At 40.0% G+C, this 20,260-nt stretch overlaps 1 protein-coding gene across 1 annotated transcript in view; it reads right to left on the bottom strand.

Annotated features, from left to right (window-relative positions):
• WDR44 (WD repeat domain 44) overlaps positions 1-20,260 on the bottom strand; it is an 85,504-nt gene that overhangs the window by 4,106 nt on the left and 61,138 nt on the right. The window contains exons 13-16 of the mRNA XM_028087798.2: positions 16,320-16,433; positions 4,623-4,745; positions 479-670; positions 197-298 (exon numbers count right to left, since the gene is read on the bottom strand). Of these exons, the coding sequence (XP_027943599.1) occupies positions 197-298; positions 479-670; positions 4,623-4,745; positions 16,320-16,433 (531 nt within the window). The remainder of the gene's footprint in view (positions 1-196; positions 299-478; positions 671-4,622; positions 4,746-16,319; positions 16,434-20,260) is intronic.

The raw sequence follows: 20,260 nt of genomic DNA on the forward strand, positions 1-20,260 counted from the left end.
AAAAGTTAAAAGTACCATCTTTTTATCTAAGTTAAGGTATAATCAGAAAGGGTATTACATACACGGAGAGAATATACCTCAAAACTAGAAAAGGCTGTATTCCACATGAGAGAAAATATATTCTTAAGCCAAGACAGTAAGAATTTTCAGGAGTCTATATATAGCGTGAAGAGAGATGGTTTTGAATACTTAGTACCTTATTTTCTCCGGGTAAAGGTTCAATGCCAGTAATTTTTCTTCCAACTTTGTTGCGTCCTCTGGTAGATCGGACATGTATTTGTGTGTGGTATTTCAAATGCTAAAAAGAAATCATAAATTTAAAATATGAGGATTAGAAAGAACCTCAAAGATCATCTGATCCAACTTGCAGAGAGGCATAGTATTATTTGCCCCAATTTGTAATGCCCAGAGAGGATACACCAACTTATATGAAACTGCTGAGTATTTCATTATATAATTTACACAAGATATCATTTACCTCTGTATCATAGAAAATACATCTGCCATCATATGTCCCAATCACGGCGTATTTGCCATTCTGACAGAAATTTGCAGCTGTGATCAATTTTGTTTGACCATCTACTTCATTCCACAAAGCGACTTTTTTGTCAGGTATGTTCCAAAGACGGAGCTTTCCATCCAATGACCCACTTAGAAAATACCTGTCATCCTAAAAATGTTGCAAAAGAGAAAGCTCTCATTTTACCAGATCAAGAAAAATTCATTAGCAAATCAAAACATAAAGCCCATTAGAAAAATGTTTAAAATATGTAAATCCCATTTATGAAATATTCTTCTTCAAGATTTTAAAGTAATCTCTATACCCAACGTGGGGCCTGAACTCACAATCCCAAGGAGATCAAGAGTCACATGCTCTACCGATGGAGCCAGCCAGGCACCCCCAAGCAAGCATTATTTTATTCATGAAAAATGACAATTAGAAACTTCAGTATTCACTTTGGAAAAATGACTTTCTAATTACTTTATTATATCCTTAAACTGCTTTTCCCAAGGTATGGATGTTAATGGATGATGTGTTGTAGAATGGTCATGTAGGAGAATGGTTCAAGTAAGTTTGAGAGATTCTGGGTTACAGAAAGCTAAAGAGGATTCTCAATCTCCAAAAGAGGAATAAAGTAGGTAGCATTTTCCAACTTATATAACCAGGGACCTTTTTTTGGGGGGGGGGGGCGGTGGGTGTTGTGGTTGGGAGGGAATCGGTAAGAAAACTTAGCAGGGCTAGCACCTTCAAGGAACATGCTTTGGGAAAAACTATCCTGTAATGATACGTTTATCCGTATCTTCCTCTGGGATCCACGTAATACTTGGATAAAAGACTAATGCCGATTAGCCCACAGAACCAGTTATTTTGTGGGAATTTTGACATCATGTCAGTTAGGAAATTGCTTCAATATTCAAATTCTCAATCCCAAAGCAGGGGTTTATCAACAGGGGGCAAGTTGGCCCCACAGGGGACATCTAGCAAAGTCTGGAGACATTTTTGACTGTCACAACTGGGGGTGGGATGTTACTGGCATCGGTAGAGGACAGGAACCCCGTTAAACATCCTGCAATGCACAGGACAGACTTTATTCTCTTTACAACAAAGAATTATCCAGCTCAAAATGTCAACAGTACAAAGGGTGAGAAACCCTGCTATACACTAAACCAGGCATACCACTAAGCTGGTCTAACTTTTTTTTAATTGAGGTATCATTGACAGACAATGTCATATTAGTTTCAGGTGTATAACATAATGATTCAGTATTTGTATATGTTGCAAAAATGATCACCAAAGCTGGTCTAATTTTTGATAACATAAGAATTAAGAGTAAGGGCGCCTGGGTGGCTCAGTCGGTTAAGCGACTGCCTTCAGCTCAGGTCATGATCCTGGGGTCCCGGGATTGAGTCCCGGGATGGAGCCCCACATCTGAGTCCTGCACGCATCCAAGTCCCGCATGTCCCGCACCCCAAATCTCCTGCATCCCGAATCTCCCGCAGCAGGGAGCCTGCTTCTCCCTTTGACCCTCCCCCTTTCTCATGCTCTCTCTCTCTCTCTCAAATAAATAAATACAATCTTAAAAAAAAAAAAAGAATTAAGAGTAAAATAATTGGGGTGCCAAAACAAGAAGTATTCCCTTCTCTGCTCAAGACTATCATTCTTCCTCACCTCTGAAGCCTGTCAAGGACAGCCTACACAGAAAGGACGTTCTTATGGCTGTGGTATAGTAAGCTCTACTTAATGATTACCAGAAGAAGAGCGGAACAAGTAAAAATAACTTCATGTTGCTCTTACAATTCAGAATTTTATTTACATACATGCATACGTGTGTATGTGTGTGCATGTATTATCTTCATTTTGCTATTTCTTTTGTAATTCTGCTTCCTTCCTTCCAGATAACATTATTTAATAGAGTCATGTTTCCTAAGAAAATGTTAACACCACACCATCCTTTGCTACCCCTCTTAAAAATCCTTCGGATCTACAGAATTTTAGAATTAGGGCTTTTCAGTCTCCAAAATAAAACCAAATATAAGTACAGAAAAACTACTGACAAAACAGGAACCTTAATAATAAAGTACTACATAGATGACTATCACAACCTAATACCTCTTTCTTTCCACCCTGACACATTATAGTTAAAATAGAGGTGAGGGAAGGATTTTGCTCACAGTTGCTGACAGGAGTAAAACCATTTTTTTGCTGCATCCTTGGCTGACAGGATGGGAGTGTTATTCAGAAAGAAGCCTCAAAAAGCTTGATGGTCAAAACTGATAAGGTATCAGCATAGATTAAGCATTTTTAATTTGCCAAAGTTTGTAACCAAAGTCTTCTAAGGGTTCAAAATTACTGTCTATATAAGCCTGCCCAGGGAGGAAAATTATATTGAGGGGGGAAAAATGTCATTCTTCTTTCTTAATCTGGGGAAAAAGAGGAAGAAATGTGAATATAACTAAAATGTTGCATTAACATGACAGTGGGTGTTAAAATTAGAGAGATGAGGACATGAATAGAAATAGGATTTATACAACAACATGGGGGAGTTAGATAAGTCAGGTCAGCTCAAGTCCTCCACTTATTTCAACCTAGCTAGTGGAGCAGCACAAGCATGGGACTTCTCTTGTGCTTATAGTTGCAAAGAGCAAAAATTAATTTAGCCTTACTCATTTGGTGGCTCTATCCTACAAGAACATAAGATAGATCAGCAATTCCAAGATGAATTTTCCTCCTTTGGTTGAAATTATATGAAACACTTCCTTTTCAGAGGAAAGATATTGAGGGATTTTCTAAATTGAAAATGAATTAAGATGGATCTCATGATTAACAATATTTCCAGGGGTGCCTGGCTGGTTCAGTCGGTAGAGCATGTGACTCTTGATCTTGGGGTTGTGAGTTCAAGCCCCACATTCGGTGCAGAGCTCACTAAAACAAAACAAAACAAATAAAAAACCTACAACACCCCCAAAACAAAAAAAACCCCCAAAACAGTATTTCTATTTCCAGACATTAAATAGGAATTCAGTATACCTTGTAATGAATTTTGATCTTTGCCTCTTTCAACCTCTCCACCTTTCTCTTCCCACCCCAACCCGCCCACTATTCTTGCCTATATGCTTCCCTATCTTATTTATCCACCTGCTGTCTCCTCTTCTTCCATCTCCAACCTCTCATCTTTACTATGATACATTATTTTATTTATATCCTGAACATCTTATTAAAGATTTGGGATGGCTTTTCATTCTTAGAGTTAGACTATAACATTTCCAGTTCTAATACAGATTAGCAGAATATTTCCTTTTCTCTTTTTTTAAGTAGGCTACACGCTTATAGCCCAATGTGGGGCTTAAACTCACAAACTGGAGATCAAGACCCGAGCTGAGATCAAGAGTCAAATGCTTAAGGGGCCTCTGGGTGGCTCAGTTGGTTGAGCATCTGACTCTTGGTTTCAGCTCAGGTCACAATCTCAGGGTTGTGAGATTGAGCTGCACACTGTCCGGCTCTGTGCTCAGTGGGGAGTCTGCTGGAGAGTCTCTCTCTCCCTCTCCCCACTCGCGCTCATGTATCTCTCTCTCTCAAAATAAATAAATAAATCTTAAAAAAAAAAATGAGGGGCACCTGGGTGGCTCAGTTAAGAGTCCAACTCTTTTTTTTTCTTTTTAAAAAGATTTTATTTATTTATTTGACAGAGAGAGAGACACAGCAAGAGAGGGAACATAAGCAGGGGGAGTGGGAGAGGGAGAAGCAGGCTCCCCGCTGAGCAGGGAGCCCGATGCGGGGCTCTATCCCAGGACCCTGGGATCATGACCTGAGCCGAAGGCAGACTCTTAACGACTGAGCCACCCAGGTGCCCCAAGAGTCCAACTCTTGTTCTCAGCTCAGGTCTTGATCTCAGGGTCATGAGTTCAAGTCCCGCACTGGGCTCCATGCTGGGTGTGGAGCCTACTTTAAAATAAATACATACATAAATACATACATAAGTAAATCAAAAGACCAAATTAAGTTGTTCTTAACTATGTGCTGTTAATAATTTTTTTTCCTGTAGTCCTACGGCCCTCCAGAGAAACCAGGTTCCTTCACCTTCCTTACAGTCTAATAAAAATATATATAAACAATTACTTACTCTTGGATGGAAAGCTATGGCAGTGACAAAATCTATATGTTGAAAACAGCAAAGGCATTCTCTTCTGGAAATGTGCCATAACCTGACCGTTTTATCCATCGAAGAAGAAAGCAGGAAGTAGTTCTATCGAGCAATTGACATTGATCATTTTATCACCCTATGAAAACACACTATTTGCACAATAAAAGCAAACTTTCAGTTCTTTCAGTATCTCAACAGTTTTGTTACTATTGCTACACCTAGCATCAGAAAGAACAAAAGATTATCCAATTCACTTGGAAGACTGCACTTTTTCCCAGCTACATACCATATTTCTTCGATTCTAAGACTTCTTTTATATTACCTGTTCTAAATTTAGGATAATCTTATGATCTAGGTCAAAAGAAATCTGCTAAGCACCAAGAGAGGACTAAGGTGTGCCTTAGTTTTTATAGTCCCCATATACTGAAACTAGGCTATGACTATAAGGCATCCACTCATTTGATTGTCACTTCAGTTCAGTTATTCTGACATTGGCAACACTGGCGAATTTTAACTCACACAAATTCCCTAATTGTCACTTAAAATACCTTCAAAAAGATTATCCTATAATGCAGCCTGGAAATGAAAAGTTATTGTACACCTGTCACATCCAAGGCAAGAAAATGAGAGAAATCATCAAACATCTCAGAATATACCATAGAATTTTCAAAAGCTAGAAGAGGGTAGTGTAACTGCTTTAGGCACTGTGATGGCCCATCACCCAGGAACCAAACATCTGTCAAAAGTTTCCAGCTGGCAGAAGTTCTTTAACTTTTCAGCATAATCTATTTAAGGAGAACTATGAGTTATATTGAATGAGGAAACACAAATGAGACCCCTGTATTCTTTGTTATGCCTAAAGGTGATAAATCAAAGCAATGATGACAGTTATTGAGTACTTGCAATGTGCTAAAAATTGTTCTTAACACTCTACTATGAGGTAGGTAATTATCCCCCTTTACAAATGAGAACACAGAGGCACAAAGATGTTAAATACTAAGTGCAAATATTGATTTGAATATGTTGCTGCACTGATAAATATATGCTATTTGGGGCTAGTTGTAAAAGCATGTTTTAGGGTGCCTGGGTGGCTCAGTTGGTTGAGCGACTGCCTTTGGCTCGGGTCATGATCCTGGAGTCCTGGGATCGAGTCCCACATCGGGCTCCCTGCTCAGCGGGGAGTCTGCTTCTCCCTCTGACCCTCTTCCCTCTCGTGCTCTCATTCTCTCTCTCAAATAAATAAAATCTTTAAAAAAAAATAAATAAAAGCATGTTTTATGTGGTATACCTGCTTTTATTTAATTAATTAGAGAGAGAGAGAGAGCTCGTGTGTGCTGCCTGTGTACATGGGGGGAGGAGCAGAGGGAGGGAAAGAATCCTCAAGCAGACTCCCAGCTGACACAGGGCTCAATCCCAGGACCCTGAGATCATGACCTGAGCTGAAATCAAGAGTCCGATGTTTAACTGACTGAGCCACCCAGGTGCCCCTACTTGTTTTTAAATAGATAGTGTAATATACAACTAAAAAACAGAACTTTGATAGAATATTAGCCACTTAAAAGAATGAAATCTTACCATTTGTAACGATGTGGATGGAACTAGAGGGTATTATGCTAAGCAAAATAGAGAAAGAGACTCTTAACTCTAGGAAACAAACTGAGGGTTCCTGGAGGGGAGGTGGGTAGGGGATGGGGAAACTGGGTAATGGGCACTTGATGGAATGAGCACTGGGTGTTATATGCAACTGATGAATCACTAAACTTTACCTCTGAAACTAATACACTATATGTTAACAAACTGATTTTAAATTAAAAAAATAAAGATGGTTTCTACACAGGAAAAAAACTTTGAAAGATTTATAACTTTTGAAACATCTAGTTACAATTATTTTCATTTTCAAGTTCCACTCAGTTCCAGAAAAGTTCTGAAGAGTATGTACAGTTTGTTTTATATTTTCTATTAATAACAACTGTATAAAAACCAAATCTATGTGTCAACAATACTCAGATGAAAAATATAAAAAAAACCCTAAATCTATGGTCTGCTCTTCATTAAACTGATTTTATTCAATTTTTTTAAAGATTTATTTATTTATTTCTCTGACACAGAGAGAGAGAGAGAGAGAGAGAGAGACAGCGAGAGAGGAAACACAAGCAGGGGGAGTAGGAGAGGGAGAAGCAGGTTCCCGCTGAGCAGGGAGCCCGATGTGGGGCTCAATCCCAGGACCCTGGGATTATGACCCGAGCCGAAGGCAGACGCTTAACGACTAGCCACCCAGGTGCCCTGATTTTATTCAATTCTTGCAATAGTCTGTTGCTTTAAGCATATGAAAGAAATATGAAAACATCCCTAAAAGTGAAGACTGAAGACATGTTAAGACTTGTTCTGTTATGCCAAGAAATTTCTGTTCAATAAATACTTATTGAATAAATGAAATTAAATAATTTTCTTGAACTAAAGCATGATCTTCAGAGTCAAAGAAATTAGATTCAAACCTAATTCTACCCATAACTAGTTTTGTGATCTCGGATGGGTCAGAGACCTAGTCTCCTCATCTACAAAATGAAATATCATCTACCTCACAGGTTACTTTAAGAATTAACAAGATGGGAGCCTGGGTGGCTCAGTTGGTTAAGCATCTGGCTTTTGGTTTCAGCTCAGATCATGATGTCAAGGCTCAGGTCACGATCTCGGGGTCCAGATCTGGAGATCAAGCCCCTCAATTGCGGTGGCAGGCTCCGCGCTCAGCAGGGAGTCTGCTTCCCCTCTCCCTCTCCGCCTCCCTCTTCTCATGCACTCGCTCTCAAATAAATCTTAAAAAAAAAAAAAAAAAAGAATTAACAAGGTAATTCTCATTGCCTGGCACGGTCTCCAACACATAGAAAACTCACTATAAATACTGATTCTGCTAGATACTGAAGAGAAACAATAGTAAAATAAAATCTGGTCCTTACTCTGGAGGGTCTTAGGATCCTGTTACAAACAATACCTAGAAATGTACATAAGTAAACAGGTAAAAAAGAAAGGTAAAGAAAAGAGCATAGGGACAGATAAAGGCCTTATGAACAAAAACAAGTTTCCTGGAGAAGAAGTTCTGCCCTAAGACTCTAGTGCAACTCCTGCTGAATTTCTAGCCTGCCAACCTGCCCTACAGATTTCAACTTGTGTGCACTCACACTTGAGTGATCCAATTCCTTAAAATAAATCTCCTTATGTATGATGTCCTGTTGGTTGTGTTACTCTGGAGAACCTTGACTGATAAGTGGTCAATGGAGAGCTCATTTCTTTCAGTCAGCGTTACATACCATAAAAAATACTGGGTTGCTTTGAGAAAGTAAAAGTACAACATTCCCAATTATGTGCTTTGTACTTCTTATCCCAGATGAGTATGAATATCAGATTAAGGAAATTTCAGATTTTCATCTTCTAACAACTCAGATTTCACACAGGGTGCAGGAATAGTATAAAGACACAATTAGGGCTCAGTTGAAAACCAGACGAGACGACCAGGTGAGGTCTAAGCTTCTTCTGAGTTAGAGAAAGACATTATGACAGATGGGTTATGAAAAGCATCCAGAATATCTAAACAAGTATGACAGGAGCAGCAATTCATAAATGGAGTGATTCAAAGCTGGAGCTCAAGGAAAGCGTGACTTGCCTGTAAGGGAAAGCCTGCCTTGCCTGTATACAGCAGCAGTAACTTTGGGGGTACAAGAGGTTCTCCTGACACGGTGAAAATACATGGGCAACACTGGTATCCCTACTAGTGTTAACTCAGTTGGCTTTTCTCAGTTTAAGGTTTTTAGATATTACTTTTCTGCCCAAATTCTAAATATATTTTAGATCCTGACTACTGAAAAATGTTGACACAAAGGCAGTGTAAGGTATTATGCAGGAATTTCAAACACTGCTTCATGCTTCAAATGCCTTAAATAAAATTTAAAGTATCTTTTTAAAACTCTTTTTAAAATTTTTTTATTGTTATGTTAATCACCATACAATACATCATTAGTTTTTGATGTAATGTTCCATGATTCATTGTTTGTGCATAACACCCAGTGCTCCACGCAGAATGTGCCCTCTTTAATACCCATCACCAGGCTAACCCATCCGCCCACCCTCCTCCCCTCTAGAACCCTCAGTTTGTTTTTCAGAGTCCATCGTCTCTCATGGTTCGTCTCCCCCTCTGACTTCTCCCCTTTATTCTTCCCCTCCTATCTTCTTCTTCTTTTTTCTTAACATATGTTGCATTATTTGTTTCACAGGTACAGATCTGTGATTCAACAGTCTTGCACAATTCACAGCGCTCACCATAGCACATACCCTACCCAATGTCTATCACCCAGCCACCCCGTCCCTCCCACCCCCCACCACTCCAGCAACACTCGGTTTGTTTCCTGAGATTAAGAATTCCTCATATCAGTGAGGTCATATGATGCATGTCTTTCTCTGATTGACTTATTTCACTCAGCATAACACCCTCCAGTTCCATCCACGTCGTTGCAAATGGCAAGATCTCATTCCTTTTGATGGCTGCATAATATTCCATTGTGTATATATACCACATCTTCTTTATCCATTCATCTGTCGATGGACATCTTGGCTCTTTCCACAGTTTGGCTATTGTGGACATTGCTGCTATAAACATTGGGGTGTACGTACCCCTTCGGATCCCTGCATTTGTATCTTTGTGGTAAGTACCCAGTAGTGCAATTGCTGGATCGTATGGTAGCTCTATTTTCAACTGTTTGAGTAACCGCCATACTGTTTTCCAGAGCGGTTGCACCAGCTTGCATTCCCACCAACAGTGTAGGAGGGTTCCCCTTTCTCCACATCCCCGCCAACATCTGTCGTTTCCTGACTTGTTAATTTTAGCCATTCTGACGGGTGTGAGGTGGTATCTCATTGAGGTTTTGATTTGGATTTCCCTGATGCCGAGCGATGTTGAGCACTTTTTCATGTGTCTGTTGGCCATTTGGATGTCTTCTTTGGAAAAATGTCTGTTCATGTCTTCTGCCCATTTCTTGATTGGATTATTTGTTCTTCGGGTGTTGAGTTTGATAAGTTCTTTATAGATTTTGGATACTAGCCCTTTATCTGATATGTTATTGGCAAATATTTTCTCCCGTTCTGTCAGTTGTCTTTTGGTTTTGTGGACTGTTTCTTTCGCTGTGCAAAAGCTTTTTATCCTGATGAAATCCCAATAGTTCATTTTTGCCCTTGCTTCCCTTGCCTTTGGCGATGTTTCTAGGAAGAAGTTGCTGCGGTTGAGGTCGAAGAGGTTGCTGCCTGTGTTCTCCTTTAGGATTTTGATGGACTCCTGTCTCACGTTTAGGTCTTTCAACCATTTGGAGTCTATTTTTGTGTGTGGTGTAAGGAAATGGTCCAGTTTCATTCTTCTGCATGTGGCTGTCCAATTTTCCCAACACCATTTGTTGAAGAGACTCTCTTTTTTCCATTGGACATTCTTTCCTTTGTCGAAGACTAGTTGACCATAGAGTTGAGGGTCCATTTCTGGGCTCTCGATTCTGTTCCATTGATCTATGTGTCTGTTTTTGTGCCAGTACCATACTGTCTTGATGATGACAGCTTTGTAATAGAGCTGGAAGTCCGGAATTGTGATGCCGCCAGCTTTGCTTTTCTTTTTCAACATTCCTCTGGCTATTCGGGGTCTCTTCTGGTTCCATACAAATTTTAGGATTATTTGTTCCATTTCTTTGAAAAAAGTGGATGGTATTTTGACGGGGATTGCAATGAATGTGTAGATTGCTCTAGGTAGCATTGACATCTTCACAATGTTTGTTCTTCCGACCCATGAGCATGGAACGTTTTTCCATTTCTTTGTGTCTTCTTCAATTTCTTTCATGAGTATTTTATAGTTTTCTGAGTACAGATCCCTTGCCTCTTTGGTTAAATTTATTCCTAGGTATCTTATGGTTTTGGGTGCACTTGTAAATGGGATCGACTCCTGGATTTGTCTCTCTTTTGTCTTGTTGTTGGTGTATAGGAATGCCACTGATTTCTGTGCATTGATTTTATATCCTGCCACTTTACTGAATTCCTGTATGAGTTCTAGCAGTTTTGGGGTGGAGTCTTTTGGGTTTTCCACATACAGTATCATATCATCTGCAGAGTGAGAGTTTGACTTCCTCTTTGCCGATTTGGATGCCTTTGATTTCTTTTTGTTGTCTGATTGCTGTGGCTAGGACTTCTAATACTATGTTGAATAGCAGTGGTGAGAGTGGACATCCCTGCCGCGTTCCTGACCTTAGGGGAAAAGCTCTCAGCTTTTCCCCATTGAGAATGATATTCGCTGTAGGTTTTTCATAGATGGCTTTTATGATATTGAGGTATGTACCCTCTATCCCTATACTCTGAAGAGTTTTGATCAAGAAAGGATGCTGTACTTTGTCAAATGCTTTTTCTGCATCTATTGAGAGGATCATATGATTCTTGTTCTTTCTTTTCTTAATGTATTGTATCATGTTGATTGATTTGCGGATGTTGAACCAACCTTGCAGCCCAGGGATAAATCCCACTTGGTCATGGTGAATAATCCTTTTAATGTATTGTTGGATCCTATTGGCTAGTATTTTGGTGAGAATCTTTGCATCCATGTTCATCAAGGATATTGGTCTGTAATTCTTTTTGATGGGGTCTTTGGTTTTGGGATCAAGGTAATGGTGGCCTCATAAAATGAGTTTGGAAGTTTTCCTTCCATTTCTATTTTTTGGAACAGTTTCAGGAGAATAGGTATTAATTCTTCTTTATATGTCTGATAGAATTCCCCTGGGAAGCCATCTGGCCCTGGGCTTTTGTTTGTTGGGAGATTTTTGATGACTGCTTCAATTTCCTTAGGGGTTATAGGTCTGTTCAGGTTTTCTATTTCTTCCTGGTTCAATTTTGGTAGTTGATACATCTCTGGGAATGCACCCATTTCTTCCAGGTTATCTAATTTGCTGGCAGAGTTGCTCATAGTATGTTCTTATAATTGTTTGTATTTCTTTGGTGTTGGTTGTGATCGCTCCTCTTTCATTCATGACTTTGTTGATTTGGGTCATTTCTCTTTTCTTTTTGATAAGTCTGGCCAGGGGTTTATCAATCTTGTTAATTCTTTCAAAGAACCAGCTCCTAGTTTCGTTGATCTGTTCTACTGTTCTTCTGGTTTCTAGTTCATTGATTTCTGCTCTGATCTTCATTATTTCTCTTCTCCTGCTGGGTTTAGGCTTTATTTGCTGTTCTTTCTCCAGCTCCTTTAGGTGTAGGGTTAGGTTGTGTATTTGAGACCTTTCTTGTTTCTTGAGAAAGGCTTGTACTGCTATATACTTTCCTCTCAGGACTGCCTTTGCTGTATCCCAAAGATTTTGAACAGTTGTGTTTTCATTTTCATTGGTTTCCATGAATATTTTTAATTCTTCTTTAATTTCCTGGTTGACCCATTCATTCTTTAGTAGGATGCTCTTTAGCCTCCATGTATTTGAGTTCTTTCCGACTTTCCTCTTGTGATTGAGTTCTAGTTTCAAAGCATTGTGGTCTGAAAATATGCAGGGAATGATCCCAATCTTTTGATACTGGTTGAGACCTGATTTGTGACCTAGGATGTGATCAATTCTGGAGAATGTTCCATGGGCACTAGAGAAGAATGTGTATTCGTTGCTTTGGGATGGAATGTTCTGAATATGTCTGTGAAGTCCATTTGGTCCAGTGTGTCATTTAAAGTCTTTATTTCCTTGTTGATCTTTTGCTTAGAAGATCTGTCCATTTCAGTCAGGGTGGTGTTAAAGTCCCCCACTATTATTGTATTGTTGTCAATGTGTTTCTTCGCTTTGTTATTAATTGCCTTATAAAATTGGCTGCTCCCATGTTAGGGGCATAGATATTTACAATTGTTAGATCTTCTTGTTGGATAGACCCTTTAAGTAGGATATAGTGTCCTTCTTCATCTCTTATTACAGTCTTTGGTTTAAAATCGAATTTGTCTGATATAAAGATTGCCACCCCAGCTTTCTTTTGGTGTCCATTAGCATGGTAAATGGTTTTCCACCCCCTCACTTTCAATCTGGGGGTGTCTTTGGGTCTAAAATGAGTCTCTTGCAGACAGCATATCGATGGGTCTTGTTTTTTAATCCAATCTGATAGCCTTTGTCTTTTGATTGGGGCATTTAGCCCATTTACATTCAGGGTAACTACTGAAAGGTATGAATTTAGTGCCATTGTATTGCCTGTAAGGTGACTGTTACTGTATATTGTCTGTGTTCCTTTCTGATCTATGCTGCTTTTAGGCTCTCTCTTTGCTTAGAGGACCCCTTTCAATATTTCTTGGAGGGCTGGTTTCGTGTTTGCAAATTCCTTTAGTTTTTGTTTGTCCTGTAAGCTTTTTATCTCTCCTTCAATTTTCAATGAGAGCCTAGCTGGATATAGTATTCTTGGCTGCGTATTTTTCTCGTTCAGTGCTCTGAAGATCTCATGCCAGTCCTTTCTGGCCTGCCAGGTCTCTGTGGATAGGTCTGTTGCCAATCTAATATTTCTACCATTGTAGGTTATGTATCTCTTCTCCCGAGCTGCTTTCAGGATTTTCTCTTTGTCTCTGAGACTCATAAGTTTTACTATTAGATGTTGGGGTGTTGACCTATTTTTATTGATTTTGAGAGGGGTTCTCTGTGCCTCCTGGATTTTGATGCCTGTTTCCTTCCTCACATTAGGGAAGTTCTCTGCTATAACTTGCTCCAGTATACCTTCTGCCCCTCTCTCTCTTTCTTCTTCTTCTGGGATCCCAATTATTCTAATGTTGTTTTCATCTTATCATATCGCTTATCTCTCAAATTCTGCCCTCGTGATCCTGTAGTTGTTTCTCTCTCTTTTTCTCAGCCTCTTTATTTTCCATCATTTGGTCTTCTATATCACTGATTCTCTCTTCTGCCTCATTTATCCTAGCAGTTAGTGCCCTCATTTTTGATTGCACCTCATCAATAGCCTTTTTGATTTCGACTTGGTTAGATTTTAGTTCTTTTATTTCTCCAGAAAGGGTTTCTCTAATAACTTCCACGCTTTTTTCAAGCCCAGCTAGTATCTTTAAAGTCATGATTCTGAACTCTAGGTCCGACATCGTACTAATGTCCGTATTGAGTAGGTGCCTGGCTGACGGTACTACTTCTTGTTCTTTTTGCTGAGGTGATTTTTTTCGTCATTTTGTCCAGAGGAGAATAGATGAATAAGAGAACAAAATGCTAACAGGTTAACAACATCCCCAGCAAATATACTCTATACAAACCAGAAAAGACCTGAAACCAGGGGAAAAGAAAGGGAAAGAAAGAAAAAAGAGGAAAAAAAACACAAAAAGATAAAAACAGAAACAGAACAATACAAAAAAAACAGAATATGATCAAATATGATCAGTCTAGTGCATAGATCAGTGCCACACACTAGATTTTGGGTATATTTTGGTCTGTTAGAAAAAAAGTGCCTCCTAAAATTTTAAAGGAAGAAAGACATATGTACAAAATAAAGGTTGATACCATGGAGGGATGGAAGATGACTGTAAAGATAAAAATTATAAAAGATTTTATAAAAGGAATTGATAAGATAAGAAGTTGTTTGAAAAAAGAAAGAAGATTAAAAAAAAAAAAGAGACAATGTGATCAGGCAGGAGACTAGAACCAAGCCATACACTTGTGATTTAGGGTATATTTTGATCTGTTAGAAGAAACTGTATCTCAAAATTTTAAAGAGAGAACAACTTATATATATATGCCAAAAATAAGGGTAACTACTATGAAGGGATAAAATATGACTCTAAAAATGAAAAATAAGAAATGTTTTTTTAAAAAAGGGATTGATAAGATGTTGGTTGAAAAAGGGAAAAAGAAAAAAAAAAAAGTTAAAAAAATTAACTTTGAAAAACTAATGAATCATAGTAAAAAAAAGCCATGAATTCTATGTGCAGTATTCCCCTAGCGCTGGAGTTCTCCCATTCTCCTTAATCGGTAAACTTGGTCTTGGCTTGCTGGCTGTTCGTGCTGATCTTCTGGGGGAGGGGCCTGTTGCCGTGGTTCCCAAATGTCTTTGCCGGAGGCGGAACTGCCCCGCCCTTGTCAGTCTGGGCTAAGCAAGCTGCTTGGGTTTGCTCTCAGGAGCTTTTGTTCCCTGCAAGCTCTTGGTACAGCTTTGGAGGACCAGGATGAAAATGGTGGCCTCCCAATCTCCGCCTGGAAGAGCCGAGAACTCGGGGCCCCGCTCCTCAGTGCGCCCCCAGAGAAAAGCAGTCACTCCCGTCTCCCCGGTCTCCAGCTGCACTCCGTGCTCACCTGGCCTGTGACCGAGCATTTCTATCTCTGGCACCCGACCCCGTGTGGAGTCTCCAAACCCAGCAGATCCCTGCGGTGCGCTCCCGCGCCGCTCCTCCCCGGGGAGGAAGGGGAGTCTCCCCAGCTCTGCCGCTTGTTGGGTCCCTGCTGGAGGAGCAGAGGCCTGACTGGGCCGCGGATCACAGTTTATGGCAACCCCGAGCTGAGCGCCCGCGCCTCGGCTCCGTCTCTGCAGCCGGCTTCCCTGCTCCGATCCCTGGGAGCTCTGCCGCACTCAGGCACCCCCGGTCTTTCTGTGACCCCGCGGGTCCTGAGACCACACTGTCCCATGAGGGTTCCACCCCCCGCTTAGCCACTAGAGCGACGTCCCTCAGCGGAGCCGGCTTCTCAAAGTTCCGATTTTGTGCTCTGCGGCTCTATCACTTGCCAGAAGCGGCCGACAGAGGCCCCCTCCCCCGCCGTCTATCCTCCTGACTATCGCCTCGGATTCACTTCTCTGCACGTCCTACCTTCCAGAAAGTGGTCACTTTTCTGTTCAGAGAGTTGTTGCTACTCTCTTCTTCGATCTCCTGTTGAGTTCGTAGGTGTTCAGAATGGTCTGATCCCTACTCAGCTGAATTCCTGAGACCAGACGAAATCCAGGTCTCCTACTCCTCCACCATCTTGCTCCGCCCCCAGTACCTCTTTAAATTTTTGCAAAACCGGGTACCTGGGTGGCTCAGTCAGTTAAGCGGCTGCCTTCGGCTCAGGTCATGATCCCAGAGTCCTAGGATCGAGTCCCGCATCGGGCTCCTTGCTCAGCAGAGAGCCTGCTTCTCCCTCTGTCTGCCTACCCCTGCTTATGCTCTCTCTCTCTCACTCTCTCTGTGTCAAATAAATAAGTAAAATCTTAAAAAAAAAAAAATTCTGCAAAACTGCTAAGATATTTGTTTGGTGGCAAAACAGGCCCTCTACTTCCGAAATAATTTTGCTCTAAGGGGAAAAAAAACAAAGTGATGACTTATTAAAGAGTCATATATTGTTAAACTTAATGATTTAATAAATATAGGAGATTAACCAAAACAGTCTTGATTAGATCAGACATCAGCATTGTAGCTGAAGTCATACCCATTATGCGAGAATAGTTACTCTGCAAAATTACCTTATAAAGAAGCAAAAAGTACAAGTGTATAGACAGAACCAGACAGGAGCTGTTAATATAAACATTTTATTAGCCTGACTTGATGTTGCTCCTCTTTTAACCGATTACTTTGTAGCTAACTCCCATGAAGTATATATAACCATTCAAACACTTGAAAAACAAAACATTTGTTTTTATCCTAAAGTCATAGTTACATAGAATTAATACACTCTTCAAGTAAGAATTTCTTACTTTAGACCATGAAAGATCAAGGAGATCAGCGGTGTGTCCTTTATATTTGCAAAATGGCCGCTGCCGAAATGGTGCATTTTTATCATCAGGGTCTTCATCAGCTCCACTGCATACCTATTTAGATATAAAGACAAATGTTAAAACTAGAAAAACAAAAGCTTCATACTCTTCCCACCCCATCAATTCTCTCATCATTTTGTATGCTGCCTGACTGAAATCTTGATCTACCAAAACCAAACTCCCCTTTACGATGAATCTACGACTTATCACTCATTCACCTCCTTGTTCCAATAAACCAGGATCATCCCTGAAGACTGTGCTATCACAATCTTTCCCTCCCTAACAGAGCTCCCACTTTGTCCTTTTCTGAGCATTTGCTCCTTCTGGAGGGGTGGGAGCCAGCACCAGGGGGTAAATGATTGGTCTGAGCTGATCAAAATGAGCTCATTCCCTTTCCCAGTGATGACTGGTTTAGGCATGGGCATGTGCTACAATTTTTTTCAATTAGACATGACGGAAAGTTTATTGGGGGGTGGGGCGTGGAGACAGGGGAGAGGCTTCCAGAAAGATTTCCTCACTCTTAAAAAGGGGCATACTACAGGGATGTTCTTTCCTTCCTCTGAACATTGCTGTCTGTGTGACACCTATGACTCGTTGCCATCTTACTACCATGAGGGGAACAAACCTAAGGACAGACAAAGAAGAGCAAAGCAGGAGGCTGGCAGAACCCTGTGTCCCTGATGACACTACTGAGCTGCTGAATTAACCAACCCTGGAACCGCCTTACCTCCAGACTTGCTTCCTCATTGTTTAAGCCATTTTCAGTTGGATTTCTGTTATTTGAAGTCAAAAGCATCCTGACAGAGGTAGGTAGAAAATAATGCCATACGTGTGTGCCATGCATTTAGTTTACAACATGCTTTTGTATTCATTATCTGAATGAATCCTAACAACTCTGTCAGGTAGGTAGTAACATTATGGAGATGAAGAAATTAAGAAAAACACCTGAGGCTCAAAGAGATCAAAATAACACATTAAAGCTCACACAGCCACCTATAAACAGCAGAACCAAAGCAGAAACACAACTCTAAGTCCAAAGATTGTCCCTCAAATGTTTTAGAGAATGTAGCATGAGCAAAAATACGGAGCTGTTAGCTAATAAGCCCTGCATATTTAAGGAAGGACAGGTAGGATGATGTGGACCAGGAAGAAGTTGTATGGAGATATAGCAGGGGATTAGGGCGGAAAGGTACTTTGAGACCAGATCATAAGGGGCCTCGCATTTGTGGCTTAAGAGTTAGGATATTCTAAGGCAATGGAGAGCCAGCACAGGCTTCCGAAAAGAAAGGACAACACTACGTGACTGGTGCTTTAGGAAGAGAAAGCTAGGCAGTAAGGTAAAAGATGGTGGGGAGAAAGAGTGGAGGCAGAAGAGCAGTCCGGAAGTGTAAATAAGAATAAGGAGGGCTCGAACTAGGCCAGGAGCCATGGCACAGGTAAGAGCTACCACCACTATTTGCCTGAAACTTTACAGTGTAGAAAAACATCTTCCTATCCACTGTGGAGGGAGAGCAGCTACGGGATGCCCTGACCTTTTGCCAAGCGCTCCTAATCCTAGAGGACTACGGCTTGGGCCTCTTCTTGTACGCCCAGCCTAGTGAGCACAGCTGGCGCACATAAAACTAAACAGGCTTGACCTATTGCATAAAACTCAACCTTTTAATAATCATTTACATTTCATTAAGTCCTCAGCATCATTCCTCTAGCAGTGATTCCAGATCTTATTTTTCTCCTCAAACATCCATGTTCTTCTCCTTGTATTCTATATTTTCTTTCAAAATACTTAAACACATCTTTTTGATTATAAATACATGGCCAGTGTAGATAATTCAGAAAGCACAGGAAGTAGAAAAACTAAAAACAATAATCTGCTAACATTATGACTGCCTTCATCTTTCATTTTTTTTTTTAAAGATTGTACTTATTTATTTGACAGAGAGAGAGACAGTGAGAGAGGGAACACAAGCAGGGGGAATGGGAGAGGGAGAAGCAGGCTTCCTGCTGAGCAGGGAGCCTGATGCGGGGCTCAATCCCAGGACCCTGGGATCATGACCTGAGCCAAAGGCAGATGCTTAACAACTGAGCCACCCAGGCGCCCCTTATCTTTCATTTTTTTAAAAAATATTCATTTAAATCACAGAGGATTCAGTATCTTCCTTTCTATTATACCATGAGCATTTTCAGTAATTCACTCTCTGAAAACATTTACTAGCTGGCTATCAATATGCTATAATTTAATCATTCTCCAGTTGATTGGTCATTTAGACACTTCCAATTTTTTGCTAGAAGAGCAATTCAATGAACATCCTGCAACATGAATCTTTATGTTTATTTTATTATTTATTTATCCTAATATAAAGGATATTATGGTCAAAAGGTTTTAAACTTGGAGACTTTGACAGTATCTTCTGTTATTTATTTTAATAAAAGCAGGTATGTTTACCAAAGAAAATTTTAGGGGTGCCTTGCTCCCTGCTCAGCAGGGAGCCTGCTTCTCCCTCTCTCTCTCTGCCTGCCGCTCCCCCTGCTTGTGCTCACTCTCTCTCAAATAAATAAGTAAAAATCTTAAAGAAAATTTTAGAAGTACACAGGAGTTAAAAAAAAAAACCTAAAATCCCACCACCTAGAGATGACTACTAGTAATAATTTAGTATATTTCTTTTCTTTCCCAAAGATTTTATTTTTTTAGTAATCTCTGCACCCATTGTGGGGCTTGAACTCAGAACCCCGAGATCAAGAGTCACATGTTCTAGTGACTGAGCCAGCCAGGCGCCCCAAATTTAGTGTATTTCTTTGAAATTTTTATATTTAGATATTTTTAATCAAAACTGGGATAATACTGTATTCAATTTTTCCATTCTGTTTTTCACTTCACATTTTATTTTGAATATTTTTGATGTCATTAAATAGTCTTTGAAAACAATTTAAGGACTGCATAGTATTCTACTTCAAGAATTATACCATGTTTTTATTTTCCAATTGTTAAAAAATTTTAGTTGTTTAAATTTTAGCTATCGTTAGAATACTAAGATGAAAATCTTTTTATTTACTTCCTCAAGCCTATCTGATTTCCTTTTTTCTTCTAAAAGATTTTATTTGAGAGAGAGAGCATGCGTGCAGGCCCGAGCACGCAGGTGCTTGTGAGCACGAGTGTGGGGAGGGGCAGAGGCAGAGGGAGCAGCAGACTCCCAGCTGAGCAAGAAGCCTGACCTGGGGCTGGATCCCAGGACTCTAGGATCACCACCTGAGCTAAAGGCAGCCACTTAACCAACTGAGGCACCCAGGCACCAGTCCTTTTTTCTTTTTAAAGTAAGCTCTACACCTAAGGTGGGGCTTCAACTCAGGATCCTGAGATCAAGTGTCCCTTGCTCTACTGATTGAGCCAGCCAGGTACCCCTATCTGATTACTTCTTTATGATAGATTTTTAAAGGTAGAATTATTAAAGGTAGAATCACCAAAATGTTATGCATTTTATCTATATGTATACATCTCTATAAACAGATATCTACATCTAGAGAGATATTTATAGTTCTATATAAAAATATATATTTATGTCTCTATATAAACATATATACAACTTTATTATGACTATTTCCAAATATACACAGAAGTAGAACAATGTAATAATGGTAGAACAAACCCAATACGTCCATCACCTGCTTTAATGGTTATCAGTATTTTACAGCTTATTTTAGCAATCCTCCCACTTTTACGTATGTGCTTATTTTTGCTGGAGCACTTAAAGCAAGATCTGAACGCCACTGATTTTACCAGTAAATATTCTTTATGTATTTCTAACTAATAAGCCCTCTTTTAAATATAACTACTATGCTGTTAGCACACCTAAAAAAGTCATTTTATTTATTTTTAAAAGATTTTA

Source organism: Eumetopias jubatus, unplaced genomic scaffold (genome assembly GCF_037043125.1).
Source record: "Eumetopias jubatus isolate StellerSeaLion01/CBP00866 unplaced genomic scaffold, mEumJub1_p1.0 scaffold_11, whole genome shotgun sequence".
Taxonomy (NCBI): domain Eukaryota; kingdom Metazoa; phylum Chordata; class Mammalia; order Carnivora; family Otariidae; genus Eumetopias; species Eumetopias jubatus.